Source organism: Rhinolophus sinicus, chromosome X, assembly GCF_036562045.2.
Source record: "Rhinolophus sinicus isolate RSC01 chromosome X, ASM3656204v1, whole genome shotgun sequence".
NCBI classification, from domain to species: domain Eukaryota; kingdom Metazoa; phylum Chordata; class Mammalia; order Chiroptera; family Rhinolophidae; genus Rhinolophus; species Rhinolophus sinicus.
Window position 1 is genome coordinate 46,020,979 of NC_133768.1, and position 16,373 is coordinate 46,037,351.

At 38.1% G+C, this 16,373-nt stretch overlaps 1 protein-coding gene across 1 annotated transcript in view; it reads left to right on the plus strand.

The window, feature by feature from the left end:
- The window catches only part of LOC109436875 (vascular endothelial growth factor receptor kdr-like), a 315,706-nt gene that overhangs the window by 143,435 nt on the left and 155,898 nt on the right, over positions 1-16,373 (plus strand). The window contains exons 6-10 of the mRNA XM_074323230.1: positions 4,437-4,596; positions 5,380-5,516; positions 5,879-6,056; positions 7,939-8,056; positions 9,912-10,084. Coding sequence (XP_074179331.1) covers positions 4,437-4,596; positions 5,380-5,516; positions 5,879-6,056; positions 7,939-8,056; positions 9,912-10,084 — 766 coding nt within the window. The remainder of the gene's footprint in view (positions 1-4,436; positions 4,597-5,379; positions 5,517-5,878; positions 6,057-7,938; positions 8,057-9,911; positions 10,085-16,373) is intronic.

Here is a 16,373-nt window from a genome sequence, read left to right on the forward strand (position 1 = left end):
CACAAGTACCACTTACTACTTTGTGCCAAGCACTGCCCAAATATAGTAAAAGCAAATTACCATAATGAGTTACCATAAACTGAATGGCTTAAAACTACAGAAATATATTCTCTCATGAGTCTGGAGGCCAGAAGTCTGAAATCAAGGTGTTGGCAGGGACATGCTTCCCCTAAAGCCTCTAGGAGAGAATCCTTCTTTGCCGTTTCCAGCATCTGGTGGCTCCACACATTCCTTGGCTTGGGGCTGCATAACACTGACCTATGTCTCTGTCTTTACATGGTTTCCTCCCTCTGTCTCTCTGTGTGTTTTCTCTTCTTCTGTCTCTTATAAGGACATATATCATGGGATTTAGGGCCCAGCCTAATCCAGGATGATCTCATCTCACGATCCTTAAGTTAGTTATATCTACAAAGATTCCTTTTACAGATACAACCTTTTACAGAAATAACATCTCATTCACAAGTCCGAGTAGATATGTCTTTTGGGGGGAATCACTATTCAACCCACTATAGGCCCTTACCAGTGCCAGACACTCCGCTGAGAGCTTTACTTGCATGATCTCATTTAATATCCACATTTGATGTTCTCAGGGTTCAATTATTGCCTACCAAGTAGTGTGGTATTAGTGTGTGTATGTGTGTGTGTGTGTGTGTGTGTGTGTGTGTGTGTGTGTGTGTGTGTGTTGGGAGAAGATTTCATACTGGCCTTAGTAATTTGTTTGAACAAATGCCCTATTAGATGCCTGTATGTACCAGACACAATAGGAGTGCAGAGGAGGAAGAGACTACTTGCCTAAGGCAGTCTTAAGTGAGGGGGTGAGCTAGTGACAACTGGGTCCTGATAAATAAGCAGAAACACCATAGGTAGATAATTGGGAAAAGAACACAAATAGAGATGAAAATATGAAGGGATAGCTAGTATTATTGGTTGAAAGTTATAGAAATCCAACCAAATCCAACATACTAGAATTGCCTTAGGTAAAATCGAAAGTGTATTTCAAAAGGAAGAGTATGGCTAAGCCTCAGAGGCATGTGTTCAGTAACAGCTCCTCTCTCAAATACCACAGACCTGCTTCTTTCATAAAGGGGATGTGGTTGTCTACACTGCAGTAAGTCTTCATTGCCAAAGAAGAACTGAGAGGCATTCCCTCTCTGACAACAAATTAGAAAATTATCAACTTAGAAAATATAGGAAGGGTTTAATTGCCCTACCTAGAATCCTATGCCCACTTCTTGACCAATAACTGTGGCCAGAGAGGCAGGCTTTGTATGAAATTGGCAGCTCCCATACCAGCTACATACTTAAATCACATGTTTGTGTAGTAGGGAGAGGGATGTCAGAGCAGGTTAGTAGGAAGGGGTAGAGACAATAATAAGAGGAGGGTCCTATTCTGAGAAACTGTGTCTAATATAGATAAATTAAGTGTCTAATATAGATCTAATTTAGGATGGAAGGGAAGGGGAAGGGCAGAACAGAGAGATTTTGAATCTAATAGCAGAGATTTTTAACCTTGGCACTACTGAAATGTGGTTTCAGATAGTTTTTTGTTGTTGGGTGTGGGCTATCCTGTCCATTGAGGGATGTTTAACAGCATCCCTGGCCTCTACCCACTAGATACCACTAGCAACTCATTCCTCCCTTTACCAAATGTCCCCTGGGGAGCAAACCCCCTCCCCCATCCTCTTGAGAACCACTGATCTACAACATTAATTAAGTGAATGAAGTGCTTTCTTAGGACTGAAGCTTTAGTTGATCAAATGGAAAACCAATTAAGACACAGAGTTTTCATTTTGGCTTTGCAATCAGATTGTGGAATATTTTAGTATCCCACTGACACTGAGTTTCTGCATAAGCATGCAATAAACTCAAGTTTTTTGACTCTCCTCTATTACTGGATTCAGTTACCTTCTCAGTCATTCTCTCTTTTTAAAAAATTATCCCATGTTATTTGTGTTTTCCTTATCTCATGCTATTGATTTTTAATTGTTAGGTTCACTGAGGACCCTAGTGTTTGGTAGTTAAGTACATTTAGGTGATGGTGAAATTAGTAATGATATAAGGGCTTCTCAAAAGGGTCCAACAAAGATTCTGGTGAAAAGTGATTTTTGAAAAATGCTTTTAAATATTTTGATTTGATTTAATAATTAAGAAGTTAAAAGACATGAAACTAAAAAGAAATGTGGTAAACTTTCAACTCTAAGTTTTGTTTTATTAGACAAAAATGATGATCTTATTCTGAGGTTAAGGATAAGAAGTCTCTGAGTAGATTCTGTTGGGTAATAATAAGAGAACTAAACTGGGAGTCAAAAAGAGATAGAACCTAGCAATTTATGAATGCCTGTTTCATAATGCCTTCAGTAACATTTCATATAATTTTTAAAATTCAATTTTGATTGGCAATAAACATAGTTGATGGAATATTAAGTGGCTGCAAAATTTATGTTTATAAACTTTTGGATAACATAGACAAATGCTTAGGCTTGACTAGTGATTGGCAACCTTTTTCTGTAAATGATCAGAAAATAAATATTTTATGCTTTGAAGGCCATATGTTCTCTGTCACAATTATGCGATTGTAAACCCCGAAGCAGCCATAGACAATATGTAAATGAATCAGTGTGGTCATGTTCCAATAAAACTGTATTTATGAACACTGAAAAAAAAAAAAAAAAGAGATAGAACCTCAGTGTTGGAAGAGACCTTGGAGTCTAATTTTCTACCTGATACAAAATTTTTTTTATAGCATCCCAGACAAATAGTCATCCAGCTCTTCCTTCATGAGGTCACTATCTTCTGATTAAGTCAAAATATGCATCATTGTCATTTCCACTCATGGGTCATCATTTTACCCTCTGAAGTTATACTCAAGTTTAATTCTTCTCCCAAGTTCCCAAGTAAGAATTCTTCATATACTAGGAAAAGAGCTACCCCACCCCCAACCAATCACCAATCTCACCTACCACTTTCCATCCTCAAATGTTCTCTTTTGTCAGGCTAAAAACGTTCTGTTTCTTAAAGTATTCCTTATAGCACAAGGCTTCCAGAAACTTCATAGTTCTGATCATCCTCTTTTGGTCATGCTTCAATTTGTAAAGATCCTCCTTAAAATATAGGGTCTATTCTCACACACCAGTGGACATTAATTGGTATAGTCTTGCTGTGATGGACTTTGGCAAAATACATCAAGTGCCTGGAAAATGCTTGTACCCTTTGACCTAATAATTATGCATCATGTCTGGTGAATAAGCAAAGACTTAAACATAGATATATTCATTGCCACATTATTGTAAATAGCAAAACCAAAAATTATTATAACAAACATTTAACAATAAAAGAATGGTTAAATAAATAATAAAATAACCAATATTATACTGCCATTAAAATTATGTTTATGAAAAGTTTTTAGTAATATGAGAACATGCTAATGATATAATGTAAAATGGAAAATAACAGGATAAATTGTATTTACAGTATAAGTATATTTATGTAACAATGTATACCTACATAGCAAAAGGACTATAAGTAAATATGTTTTGTTGTTCCTCGTGGCTGTTTCTGGGTTATAAGTCATTAGTATTTTTCATTATTTTCTCCAATATTTTTGAAAAATATTCACAATTGGTATGTATTACTTTTTTATTCACCAAAAGAAGATTTAGCAATCCAGGTCTGTTTAGAAAGCACTAGCTGAGAGTAAGCATTCAGTCTATACTGTTTGCAGCTAGAACCCTGGGGCCTAGCACAGAGTAGACACTATTACATGTTAAATGTTTGATTGAATGAATGAAAATACCAGCTACAAATGGACTTTATGTAGGCCACTAAGTTCATTAAAGTCTTTTTCACATGTCCTTTCCTGAGACAGAAAGAGCCACCCACAGTGACAGAGCATCAGTAAATATCAGATGCCCTGATGACCAGATGTAGAAACTGGGAACCTGACAGTTCTGGTTCTCTCACGTATCTTAAAAAGAAGGCCATAGTGAATCTTAGTATAGGCTCTAAACATCTCTAACAGAAGAAATCTGAGCCTTGATATTTAATCTAATAATAAGCAATCAGTTGGGCAAGGTATCCCCTATAAACCTCATCTGTAAAATGAGAGTAACAGTAATACCTACCTCATAGGGTTGTTGTGAAGATTAAATGAGCTAATACAGTGCCTGGCACATACATAGCAAGTGTTGTGTAAGTGTTTACTAGTACAATTATTATTTGTTGAGTATCTACTCTGAGCCCAGAGCTGTGCTAATCTCTGAGAAGAAAACAAAGGCTAACCATCCCAGACTCAATCCGGAGGCAGTTTGGGCCAGAGAGGGGGAGGACATGCTATTTCTCTCCTATGGCTTCAAAGCAGATCGCTTGGGCATGATACTGAGGACTGGTGAGAACTTTACATTTATGTCTTCCTGTGTCCTCTTTTCCTTGCCCCGCAGTTACACTCTGCCACATTCAGCTATGCAAGCCAAAACTGGGATCCCCGGAAAGGCTTCACTGTGACCCGACCCTCCTACCACTTCTACAGCAGCATGCTCCAGTGCATTGCTGAAGTCAATGGGAAGACACACAGGTCATTGTATCTCCCACAGCGTTTGGGTACGTGATCTTGTGCTTTCAGGTTAGGAAATGGGATCCTGCTCCTCCTGAGAATCACTTCCTATTTGTATAAACCTTACTCCAGCTACAATCTCTTCCATATTAATAACCAGGGATTCTAAGCTTTTGTTTTAAGAACTGTATGTATGTCAGTAAAAAAAAAAAAAAGAAAGAAAAAATAAGCCCAGTTTTGGACTGTTTCCAGTTGCCTGATTTGTTGACCCATAAAATTAATGGTTTGGCAGCGTCTAGCAATAAATACTGAGCTTTTATAAGTATTTATAAAACTATGAAATGATAGCATATATTGTGGCTAAACAATAGACATCTTGGAGCTCTGTGTTAATGTTGCCTTTGTATAGAAGTCAAGATGGGCCTCTAACTCAGGGAAGACCCGTTACTCAGAGAATTCAGAAAGGTGGCAGAGTTAGCCACAGAAGGGCTGAATGGCTTGAGATAGTAGAACGAAAATCTTCCTGATGGAGAGGTTATTGAACTGGTTATAAAATTTCCTAAGCAGGATTCTAGAATCCTTTTCACTGAAAAACCTTAAGAACTAGAAAGATAATCCCTGCCACCACCACCAAGCTTCTTGATATAGTTTATGTAAAATCTCATCTAGTGGTTTCTGAATCATGGAACCTTCTGTTTTGGTTTTGAGTCTACATTTCCCAACTAAGAAAGGGAATGAGGAATTGGGAATTCTAAAATATACTCCATAATCAAGATTTTTAACCTTGCCTTCTTTGTCAGTATCACCATGCTATATGATCTATTTTCCAGAAACCAAGAGAGAAAATATCTCCATCAGATACAACCACCAGAGACTTCTAATGGGAGACACCCTTTTCCTGCAGTGTGTTGCAGAGACCACGTTCAATGGACGAATCAAACTGAACTGGGTGTTTAATCGGCAAGATGTAAGGACACTGTTCCTACTCCAAATATTTACAAATCTGCCCATATCCTCTCTCCCTGCCATTCCCAGTCGGTTCCTACTCTGGGTCAAGAACCAGGCAAAGTGCTAAGCGGATCAACAAAACTGAGTAATAAGCAGCTTCTGCATTTAAGGAGGACAGTCTTGTTGGGGGACTGGCATTTCACTTTGCATCATATCAAGGTTCATTAGTTATATATGTGATTTAATAGAAGTGCAGGAAAAATGTCAGCTCTTCATAGGGATTTTCTTCAGCTTCCTGTAGAGCTGTGATAAGTTAGGTACCCAAGAGTGCGCAATAGTATCAATTGAAATTATATTCCTTTTTTCTTTCCCTCCCCACAGTCCAAGACAATACCCAGGTGTTGTGAAGTGAAAAGGAACTTGTATCAAGGGTCCCCTGTGTACAAAAGCTATAGCAACTTGACCATCTGGAATGTAACTATGGAAGACAAGGGTTTGTACATTTGCAGGGAAGACAACAACAATGCCCTGCAAGCCAACATCACCATCACAGTGTACAGTATGTAAAACTTTCTTTCCCAATTCTTTCTTGAGGACTGGCCTGCCTTCTGTTGTCTCCCTATGTACCATGTTTCCCTGAAAATAAGACCTAGCCAGACCAACCGCTTTAATGCATCTTTTGGAGCAAAAATTAATATAAGACCGTGTCTTATTTTAATATAATATAAGACTGGGTATAATATAATATAATACAATATAATATAATGATATAATATCGGGTCTTAGTTTAATATAAGACCGGGTCTTATATTAATTTTTGCTCCAAAATATGCATTAGAGTTGATGGTCCGGCTAGGTCTCATTTTTGAGGAAACACGGTATAAGGAATCATGCAGACATATCTTCATTTTCTCTCCCAGTATTACGGTCTCTAAGGCTTAGAGTCCCAGTGCTTTGGTGTGGAAATCAGAAAAGCTAGCAAATGTCAGGAAGTCCCTTTTTTGTTCTTTCACTCTGCCATGGGGAGCACTGTGATTTAACTCACACACTTTTGCATCTTGTTGACTAGTTAATAGTTGTATGTTTTAAGAACTTGGGGTGAAGTAGCTCATCAGTATTTTGGTCTGTGTAAAGACTAGATTCTTGAATCTTCTCTCTCCTTTGCCAATTTGCAGTATGACCTTGGATAACTTCCTGAGCTTCATTTTTCTCATCTATCTATCATCATCATCATTTTACTCATCATCATAATATAATGTTTGAGGGTGCTTCTAGCTTGTTTTTCTGATATCAGTGTGACCATAGATTGCCTAGTGGAAAGACTTAAGTGAACTTCAATTTAATCTGATTACCTTGTGTTTGTGAAGTTCTTTTCTTACAAAGACACATACACATACATATGCATGCATACACATATCCTCACACATGCTCACACACATTGATATCCATATGCATCCTAGCACAGTTATATAGATATACCTAATTTTTGCATGTATACATGAGAACCCTAAGCCACAAACACTAATATCTATCCACACACAAATCCTTAAAAATACAAACACACACATTCTGGGTGTTTTCTGTAGTAAGAAATTTAACCATTTAAGCTCAGTTCAACCCTCTACAGTATGGTTTGTAAGGTAACCTACCTTAGTTCTATCAGCTTCTGGGTTCCATATAGCCACTGCTATCAATTGGGCTGCCTTTTGTTTCAAGCAAAAGAAAAACTGACTGAAAATAAGGACAATAATCTCATACAACGAGGAGTCCTGAGGTTTACAGTTCCAGTGCTGATAGACTTAATGGATCAGCAGTGTCCTCTAGAAGCCAGGTTCCTTTCCCTGTTTTACTCTGCCACTCTCAGAATCTTCAAAGTGCCCCTCATGTCACCACATGCCACAGTCCCAGACCCCATATGCTAATAATAGTGTCTTAGAGACAGGAAAAAGTGAAAATCCCATGACTTGTGTCTCTTTTTAAGAGTTTCAAAAATCTTTCCAAGAAGTCCGTAAGCTAATTTACCCTTTTGTTTCATTGTTCAGGAATACATTACCTATCCATGTTTAAATAATCACCTGGCAAGGAATAAGACCAACATGATTGGCTTAATTAGGTAGTTCTCAACTCACAGGAAGTATTGGAAATGCATGAGGGCATTTTTTCTTTATAAAAATGACTAGGAGTTACTACTGGCAATGATTGAACAGAGCAAGGATTATAAACAGCCTTCAAATTTTAAAATAGTATTGCACAACACAGAATTATCCCGTACAAAATGCCAACAGTGCTTCCCTCCAATCCACATTGAGAAACACCAGCTTATGACTGTTGAGATTGATCCTCTGGGGCTGGGAAGGATGTGACTGCTAATAGAAAGGGTGAACAAAATTGGGATTCAGTTATACCTTCTTTTTCTGACTCCATCCTTGTTCTACTTCCAGAGAAAGGCTTCCTCAATGTGAGTTACAAGAGAAGACACATCTATGAGGTGACAGCTGGGCAAAGTATGTTCAAAATGGGAGTAAGGGTGGATGCTTTCCCTCGCCCCAATATAACGTGGTAAGTAGAGCATTCTTTCCTGGGTGTCTCTGTTTCCCAGAGTATTTTAACCCCCACCCTTAAGAGCTGCCCCTTCAACACACCCTTACTGAGGGTCAGTCATGTAGCAGAACCTGGGGTCGGTACTGAAGACTCAGAAATATACTCTAACCCTAACCCTATTTTCAGGAGACTCACAGCCTCAGAAACTAGTGCTTTATCTCCTCCTCCACAGGTTTCTTTGTTTCCTCTTTCCTTTCTTGATCTCTCATATGTTTGGAAAAAAATGTGTTTTCTACTCTGAAAAGAGAGGAAGAGGTATGGATGGGAAAGTAGCCAAACCACTGTAGAATTCCACAATCTCAGATTTGGAGGGAGTCTGGAAGGTGACCTTACCCAGTTTAATAGAGGTCCTTGAATACTAGGATAAGAAGTGATAAGGTAGAAAGAATATGGGTTTTTGAGCCAGACAAACCTGTGTACCAGTTCCAGTTCATCAAGTTACCAACCAAGTTACTTAAATCCTCTGAACTTCCGTTTCTTTATCTGTAAAATCTGGATGATGATGTCCTATGTTATAGAATTGTTCTGAGGAGTAAATGATAAATTGTTGCTGTTGTTGTTATCTGTATTGCTTATTAAGGTATGTAATAGAGAACCATCAAAGATTCTGGAGTCAGGAGTGATAGATTTGAAGCTAAGCTTTAGGAGGATTAATGTGGCCTTATGTGGTTTGGAAAGGAGAAAGACTGGAGAAATAGCTACCAGTTTAGGGGGTTTTAGCAATAGTTCATGTGAGACATAATATGGGCCTGCATAATCTGGAGACAATGGGAATATAAGAAGGGATAGATCAGAGAAACATTGCAGAGGAGAATCTTCAGGATTCAGTATCCAGTTAGATATATGAATCAAAACCCAAGGATCTGAAATGCTTCACAGTTTTCAAGTTTGGTGGAATATGAGACTGGTGGTGCTATTAACAGCATGAGTTTCATCAGGATGAAAAGGGGAGCATGAAAGAAACACGATGATGAGCTCATTTAGAGGCGGTTAATGAATATTTGGAAGTATGGGTCTGAAAGTAGGTGTTGAAGCTGTAAACTGGAGAATGGATAAATACCCCCAGGCAGAGTGCATAGAGAGAAAATAGCCCAAAGGTGGAACCCAGGGGAACATTTATTTATATTGGGGGTGGGTTGTTTATAAGCCTTTCTTATCCTACTACTATGAATTACTGATGTTTACACAACACCCTACATGTATTCAGCTCACTAGCAACTCCTAAAATTTCTTATTCAAAGCCCTCTTTCTCATTTCACTGGTCTGCTGAAATATTTTAAGTGCTTGCTCTGTATGGAGCACATATTTAAGGGGGAAGGAAATAGAAGACGAGTCAGGGAAGAAGAGAGAGAAACAATGATTAGAACAGTGTCCCAGAGGCTAAGAGAGGAAGACTTGGTCACTAAGTCAAACAATTCAGAAGACCTGAGGGTTATAAATACTGACAGAAGGTCACTGGCTTTCATAAATAAGGCACTGCTGGTGAACTTGGGGAATATGATTTTGAAAGAGTGTCAGGGAGGAAAACCAGAGTTTAAAATGTTAAGGAATGGATGGAAAGTGAAGAAGTGAAAGCATAACTGAGGGCACTTTCCAAAAGTTTTGACTATTAAGGAAAGAGGAAGAGAAAGATTCAATCTTTAACTACCAGTGTGGCTATTCTAAGGTACTCCAGCCTGGGAATTGTATGGAAATGATTCCAATGTTTTGCCTTTCCTTGCTGATTATGATGAAGCCTAACCCAAATGCCCCAGAAAGCTGGATGTGCTAGAGGTCAGCACTGTACTAATCATTCTTTCCCCATGCCTCACAGGTTCAAAGACGGAAAGCCACTCCCAGTAAACCATACCATTCAGCCTGATCCTCTTAAGTACAAACTCACAATACTGGAAGTGAATGTAAAGCATGCTGGGAACTACACTTTTGCCCTGAGCAACATCAAGCATGGCCTCTACAAAAACCTAACCATACAACTGATTGTCAATGGTGAGTTTTGGGGATTCGGGAGTCATGTGACTGTTCTGGGTTCCTGTCTCTATTTTGTTAGGAAAAAAAAAGATTCAAAGCAGGGATATGATAGGAACTACCTCAGGTATGCAGAGACAAGGGTTTTGACGCTGGTTTTTGGTCACCAGGAGTTTGCTGATTAGCCCTCTATGCTGATAAAATTTTCAGAGTTCTGATGAATTCATTTCCTGTAATTTTCTGATACCAGAGACCTTAAAATTGGTCTCTTCTTATTGAGAAAATGTAATTTGAGGTTAAGAGAGCCAAAACTCCATCTCAGTACCTTTTTCTGTACATGAAAGGGACTGGAAGGAGAGTATTATATTGTCTTCCATGGCTTATCCTAGATCCACTCCAGCTGATTTCCCTTGAAACTGAACAAAATGATATAATCAGACATTCTGAGCACAGCCACCACTGTCTGCCTCCAGTTTTATCTAGCAGCTTGAAAGCCAGAGTGACTTAGCTAGCTTGTCTCTTCCCCCAAACCAATGCTCAATTCTAGTCTCTGTCCCTGCATTGTCTTCCAGCAGAAGAGCTTCCAACCATTATGAGAAGCTTAGCTTACCTTTCACCTATATGTTGGTTTCTGATAAGGAGGTGGGAAGTGGTGGAGTCCATGATAAATAAGAGACATTCTTGGATAGAATGGTAATTTCTTTTTTCAGCCTTTGCTCATCATAGAGCAGACTAAGAAGGCAAAGCCAGGTGGGTTCTTATTTGGCTCTAGGACTATGCCTCCCCATCCTTTCTTCCTCCACACCAATGCTTTACAGAGGTGTAGGTAGGGGTTGGGGGAGGGGAGAGAAGCTTCCTAGATTCTTATCCAGCATCTTTGTGTTATACAGCATCTTTGTGTTATCTATGTTATTTGTCCATTCTTGCTTACCTATGAAAGTTCCCTGGATTTCTCCGGGCCTTCCAATATCAAAACAAGTGGGATAATTTGAAAATCTAAAAATAGCTATCACCACTATCTCCACCACTACCATGATTGCCATGGTTAGATAATTTCCAGTCTGGAACTGGGATAAGCACTCGGAGGCTTGTTGACATCCCTGCTGGTCTCCTAGTCAAGGCTTATCACTTGTTACCCTGGCAGTCAGTTGGGCACGTAATAAAGGAAAGTTTAGGCTTAGAATCTATTCTCAAACCCAGATTCTCTGATTCAAGCTTTTACTGGACTTGTGACCTTTAGCAATTCCCTTTGCCCTTATGATCCTCTCTTTTATCATCTTTAAAGTAAGTATCATGATACCTGCCTTATAGGGCTGTCATAAAAATAACACAAAGTGAAGAAAGTCTCATCCTTTGTTGCCATCTTTTCCTTATCATTTATCAGAGTCTTCTGTTAAAATTGTTGAACGTTACTTCTTCGGCAGCATTTCTTAGGCACCCTAGTTCCCAAGAAATAGTTTCTATATCAAGTGAAATGTCAAGACACAGATTATAGTCTATTCCAACTAAATAATGGCCAAAGCCAAAACATAGACCAAAATTCCTCATCTGTACCCACCATTATCACTTTCTCTATGTTCCCCCTGTGCTAAAACTATTCTTTGCCTCAGGATTTCACCATTGGAATATCTGAAGAGGAAAGAAAGAGGGCAAAAAAAAAAAAAAAAAAAAAAAGAAAAAAGAAAAAAAAAAAGAAAGAAAGAAAAAACAAAAACAAAAACAAAAACAAAAACCTGTTAACACTTTCCATCCGTCCTAAGGGTTCTCTAGTTAAAAGCTGTGTAGGTTGTGTTTTTTCAAAATCATGTGGACTTCTTTTTCTCTTATGATTCCAACTGATGCCTTAGTGCTACCACCTTATTAGATAAACTCATTTCAGAGTTTTCCAGGACCAAAAAAAAAAATCTCTGACCATGGTAGATAGGGAACAAAGGTGCTGGCCACCAGCTGTGATCTCTTTCCCCACATCCTTACAGAGTGAACTGATGAGGCTTTGTTTTCTCCTCTTACTGAAGCCCACACTTGCCTTTCACAGTCCACTGATGGCTGAAGAAATAGTTGATCTGTAGGCACGGGGTTGGGGGGAGGCATAAGTCTGTAGTCTCTGTATTAGCTCCCTACACTAACCCCTGCCTACCTGAAAAGAAATCTGGAGTACAAATTTTGGTCCTAAAAGACTCAGATAGTTAAGTCTGATTTAAGTGCCCATACAGACAGGGTTGCATAGCCCTGGACTAGGCCTACAGGATACATGATTAAAATATAACTATGGGTTCTCACTTTTCAACCTGCATATACTCTAGTAGAAGAAATAGAAAAGCAGCATAGCAGCACAGCCTAGCAGAAATAGCCTACCGTCCCAAATGGGAAAAATCACTCCAGATATAAAGCTAGGAAACAGGGGTCAGGAGAGAACAAATAACCCAAGTAGGGGTCACCCAGCTAGTTCAAAGCATAGGAGCATCTGATTATACCACCTTATCCTGTTCATTTTAAAGATGGGGGAAAAACTCAGGGCCAGAATGAGGAAGTTACTTATCCAGGGTCTCATATAGCAAGTTAGAAAGCAGCCAAAACTTAACGTAACCTTCTGTGTTAGTTAAGTTCTAGGTTTGGCTGCTGTTTTAGATACTCCAAATGACAATGACTAAACTTATTGTGGTGATCATTTCACAGTGTATACAAATATCAAATTACTGTGTTGTACACTTGAAACTAATAAAATGTTATATGTCAATTATACCTCAATAAGAATTAACAATATTAATATAACAAAGTAATTACAATAATTTCTTAAATATGCTTAAACATTTGAAGACTCATAAAAAAACAACAACAACAATAACAGTGACTTAAACAAGATAATACAGAACCACCCTGGTCAATGATCCAGGATCCTTGCTGCTCTGCTGTTCCTAAGGTTTTGTTCTTTTTTTTTTTTTTTAATTTATTGGGGTGACAATTGTTAGTAAAATTACATAGATTTCCAGTGTACAATTCTGTATTACATCATCTATAAATCCCATTGTGTGTTCACCACCCAGAGTCAGTTCTCCTTCCATCACCATATATTTGATCCCCCTTACCCTCATCTCCCACCCTCCACCCCCCTTACCCTCTGGTAACCACTAAACTATTGTCTGTGTCTATGAGTTTCTGTTTCTCATTTGTTTGTCTTGTTCTTTTGTTGTTTTTGGTTTATATACCACATATCAGTGAAATCACATGGTTCTCTGCTTTTTCTGTCTGACTTATTCGCTCAGCATTACACTCTCAAGATCCATCCATGTTGTCATAAATGTTCCTATATCATCTTTTCTTACCGCCGAATAGTATTCCATTGTGTATATATACCACAACTTCTTTATCCATTCATCTATTGAAGGACATTTTGGTTGTTTCCATGTCTTGGCCACCGTAAACAAAGCTGCAATGAACATTGGAGCACACGTGTCTTTATCTCTAAATGTTTTCAGATTTTTTGGGTAGATACCCAGGAGAGGGATTGCTGGGTCATATGGCAATTCTATTCGTAATTTTTTGAGGAACCTCCACACTGCCTTCCATAACGGCTGCACCAGTCTGCATTCCCACCAACAGTGTATGAGGGTTCCTTTTTCTCCACAGCCTCTCCAACATTTGTTACTATTTGTCTTGTTGATGATAGCCATTCTGACTGGGGTGAGGTGATATCTCATTGTGGTTTTGATTTGCATTTCTCTGATGATTAGTGATGTTGAGCATTTTTCATATGTCTATTTGCCATTTGTATGTCCTCTTTGGAGAAATGTCTCTTCAAGTCCTCTGCCCATTTTTCAATTGGGTTGTTTGTTTTTTGTTGTTGAGTTGCATGAGTTCCTTGTATATTCTGGATACTAGCCCTATATCGGAGGCACTGTTTGCAAAAATCTTCTCCCATTCAGTTGGTGGCCTCTTTATTTTGTCAATGGTTTCTTTTGCTGTGCAGAAGCTTTTAAGTTTCATATAGTCCCATTCGTTTATTTTAGCTTTTACTTCCATTGCCTTTGGAGTCAAGTTCATAAAATGCTCTTTGAACCCAAGGTCCATAAGTTTAGTACCTATGTTTTCTTCTATGCAGTTTATTGTGTCAGGTCTTATGCTTAAGTCTTTGATCCATTTTGAATTAACTTTGGTACATGGTGACAAATAGCAGTCCAGTTTCATTCTTTTGCACGTGGCTATCCAATTCTCCCAGCACCATTTATTGAAGAGGCTGTCTTTGCTCCATTGTATGCTTTTAGCTACTTTGTCAAAAATTATCTGTCCATATTTATGTGGTTTTATTTCTGGGTTCTCAATTCTATTCCATTGGTCTATGTGTCTGTTTTTCTGGCAATACCATGCTGTTTTGATTATTGTAGCCCTGTAGTACAAGCCAAAGTCAGGAAGTGTGATACCTCCATTATTGTTCTTTTTCTTAAGATTGCTCTGGCTATTCGGGGTCTTTTGTGGTTCCAAACAAATCTGATCATTTTTTGTTCTATTTCTTTAAAATATGCCATTGGGATTTTGATGGGGATTGCATTGAATCTGTATATTGCTTTGGGTAATATGGCCATTTTAACTATGTTGATTCTTCCAATCCATGAGCACGGAATGTCTTTCCATTTCTTTGTGTCTTCTTCAATTTCTTTCAAAAAAGTCTTATAGTTTTCAGCATATAGGTCTTTCACATCCTTGGTTAAGTTTATTCCTAGGTATTTTATTCTTTTGCTGCAATTGCAAAAGGAATTGTTTTTGTATTTCTTTTCTGAGATTTCATTGTTAGTATATAGGAAGGCAATGGACTTTTGTGCGTTGATTTTGTAGCCAGCAACTTTACTGTATTCGGTGATTGTTTCTAATAGCTTTTTGGTGGAGTCTTTAGGGTTTTCTATATATAGCATCATGTCATCTGCAAAGAGTGATAATTTAACTTCTTCATTCCCAATTTGGATGCCTTTTATTTCTTTCTCTTGCCTGATTGCTCTGGCAAGGACTTCCAACACTATGTTGAAAAGCAGAGGTGATAGGGGACATCCCTGTCGTGTTCCTGAACGTAGAGCAAAGGGCTTCAGTTTTTCACCATTAATTATGAGATTAGCAGAGGGCTTGTCATATATGGCCTTTATTATGTTAAGGTATTTTCCTTCTATACCCATTTTATTAAGTGTTTTAATCATAAATGGATGTTGTATCTTGTCAAATGCTTTTCTGCATCAATTGATATAATCATATGATTTTTGTCCTTTATTTTGTTTATGTGATGTATCACATTGATGGATTTGCGATGTTGAACCATCCTTGTGCCCCGGGATGAACCCCACTTGGTCGTGATGAATAATCTTTTTAATGCATTGTTGTATTCGATTTGCTAGAATTTTATTTAGGATTTTTGCATCGGTATTCATCAGAGATATTGGTCTGTAGTTTTCTTTTTTTGTGCTGTCCTTACCAGGTTTTGGTATCAGGGTAATGTTGGCCTCATAGAATGAGTTAGGGAGTACTGTCTCTTCTTCAATTTTTTTGGAAGAGTTTGTGCAGAATTGGTATTAGATCCTCTTTGAAGGTTTGGTAGAATTCACTAGTGAAGCCATCTGGTCCTGGACTTTTGCTTTTGGGAAGGTTTTGGATGACTGATTCAATTTCGTTACTGGTGATCGGTCTGTTTAGATTTTCCAGTTCTCCATGGTTCAGCCTTGAAGGCTACATGTTTCTAAGAACTTGTCCATTTCTTCTAGGTTGTTGAATTTGGTGGCATATAGTCCTTCATAGTATTCTTGGATGATCCTTTGTATTTCTGTGGTGTCCGTGATAACTTCCCTTTTACGTTTCTGATTTTGTTAATCAGTGTCTTCTCTTTTTATCTTAGTAAGTCTAGCCAAGGGTTTGTCAATTTTGTTAATCTTTTCAAAGAACCAGCTCTTTGTCACATTAATTTTTTCTATTGTCTTTTGTTCTCTATTTCATTTAGTTCTGCTCTAATTTTTGTTATTTCCTTTCTTCTGCTGACCTTGGGTTTTACTTGTTCTTCTTTTCTAGTTCTTTAAGGTGTAACATGAGGTTATTTATTTGGGAGTTTTCTTGTTTCTTGAGATAGGCCTGTAATGAGATAAATTTCCTCTTAAAACTGCTTTCGCTGCATCCCAAAAATTTTGGTAGGATGTATTTTCATTGTCATTTGTTTCTATGTATCTTTTGATCTCTCCTCTAATTTCTTCTTTGACCCAGTCCTTCTTTAAAAGTATGTTGTTTAATCTCCATGTATTTGTGTTTTTCCGCTTTCTTTTTACAGTTGATATCCAATTTC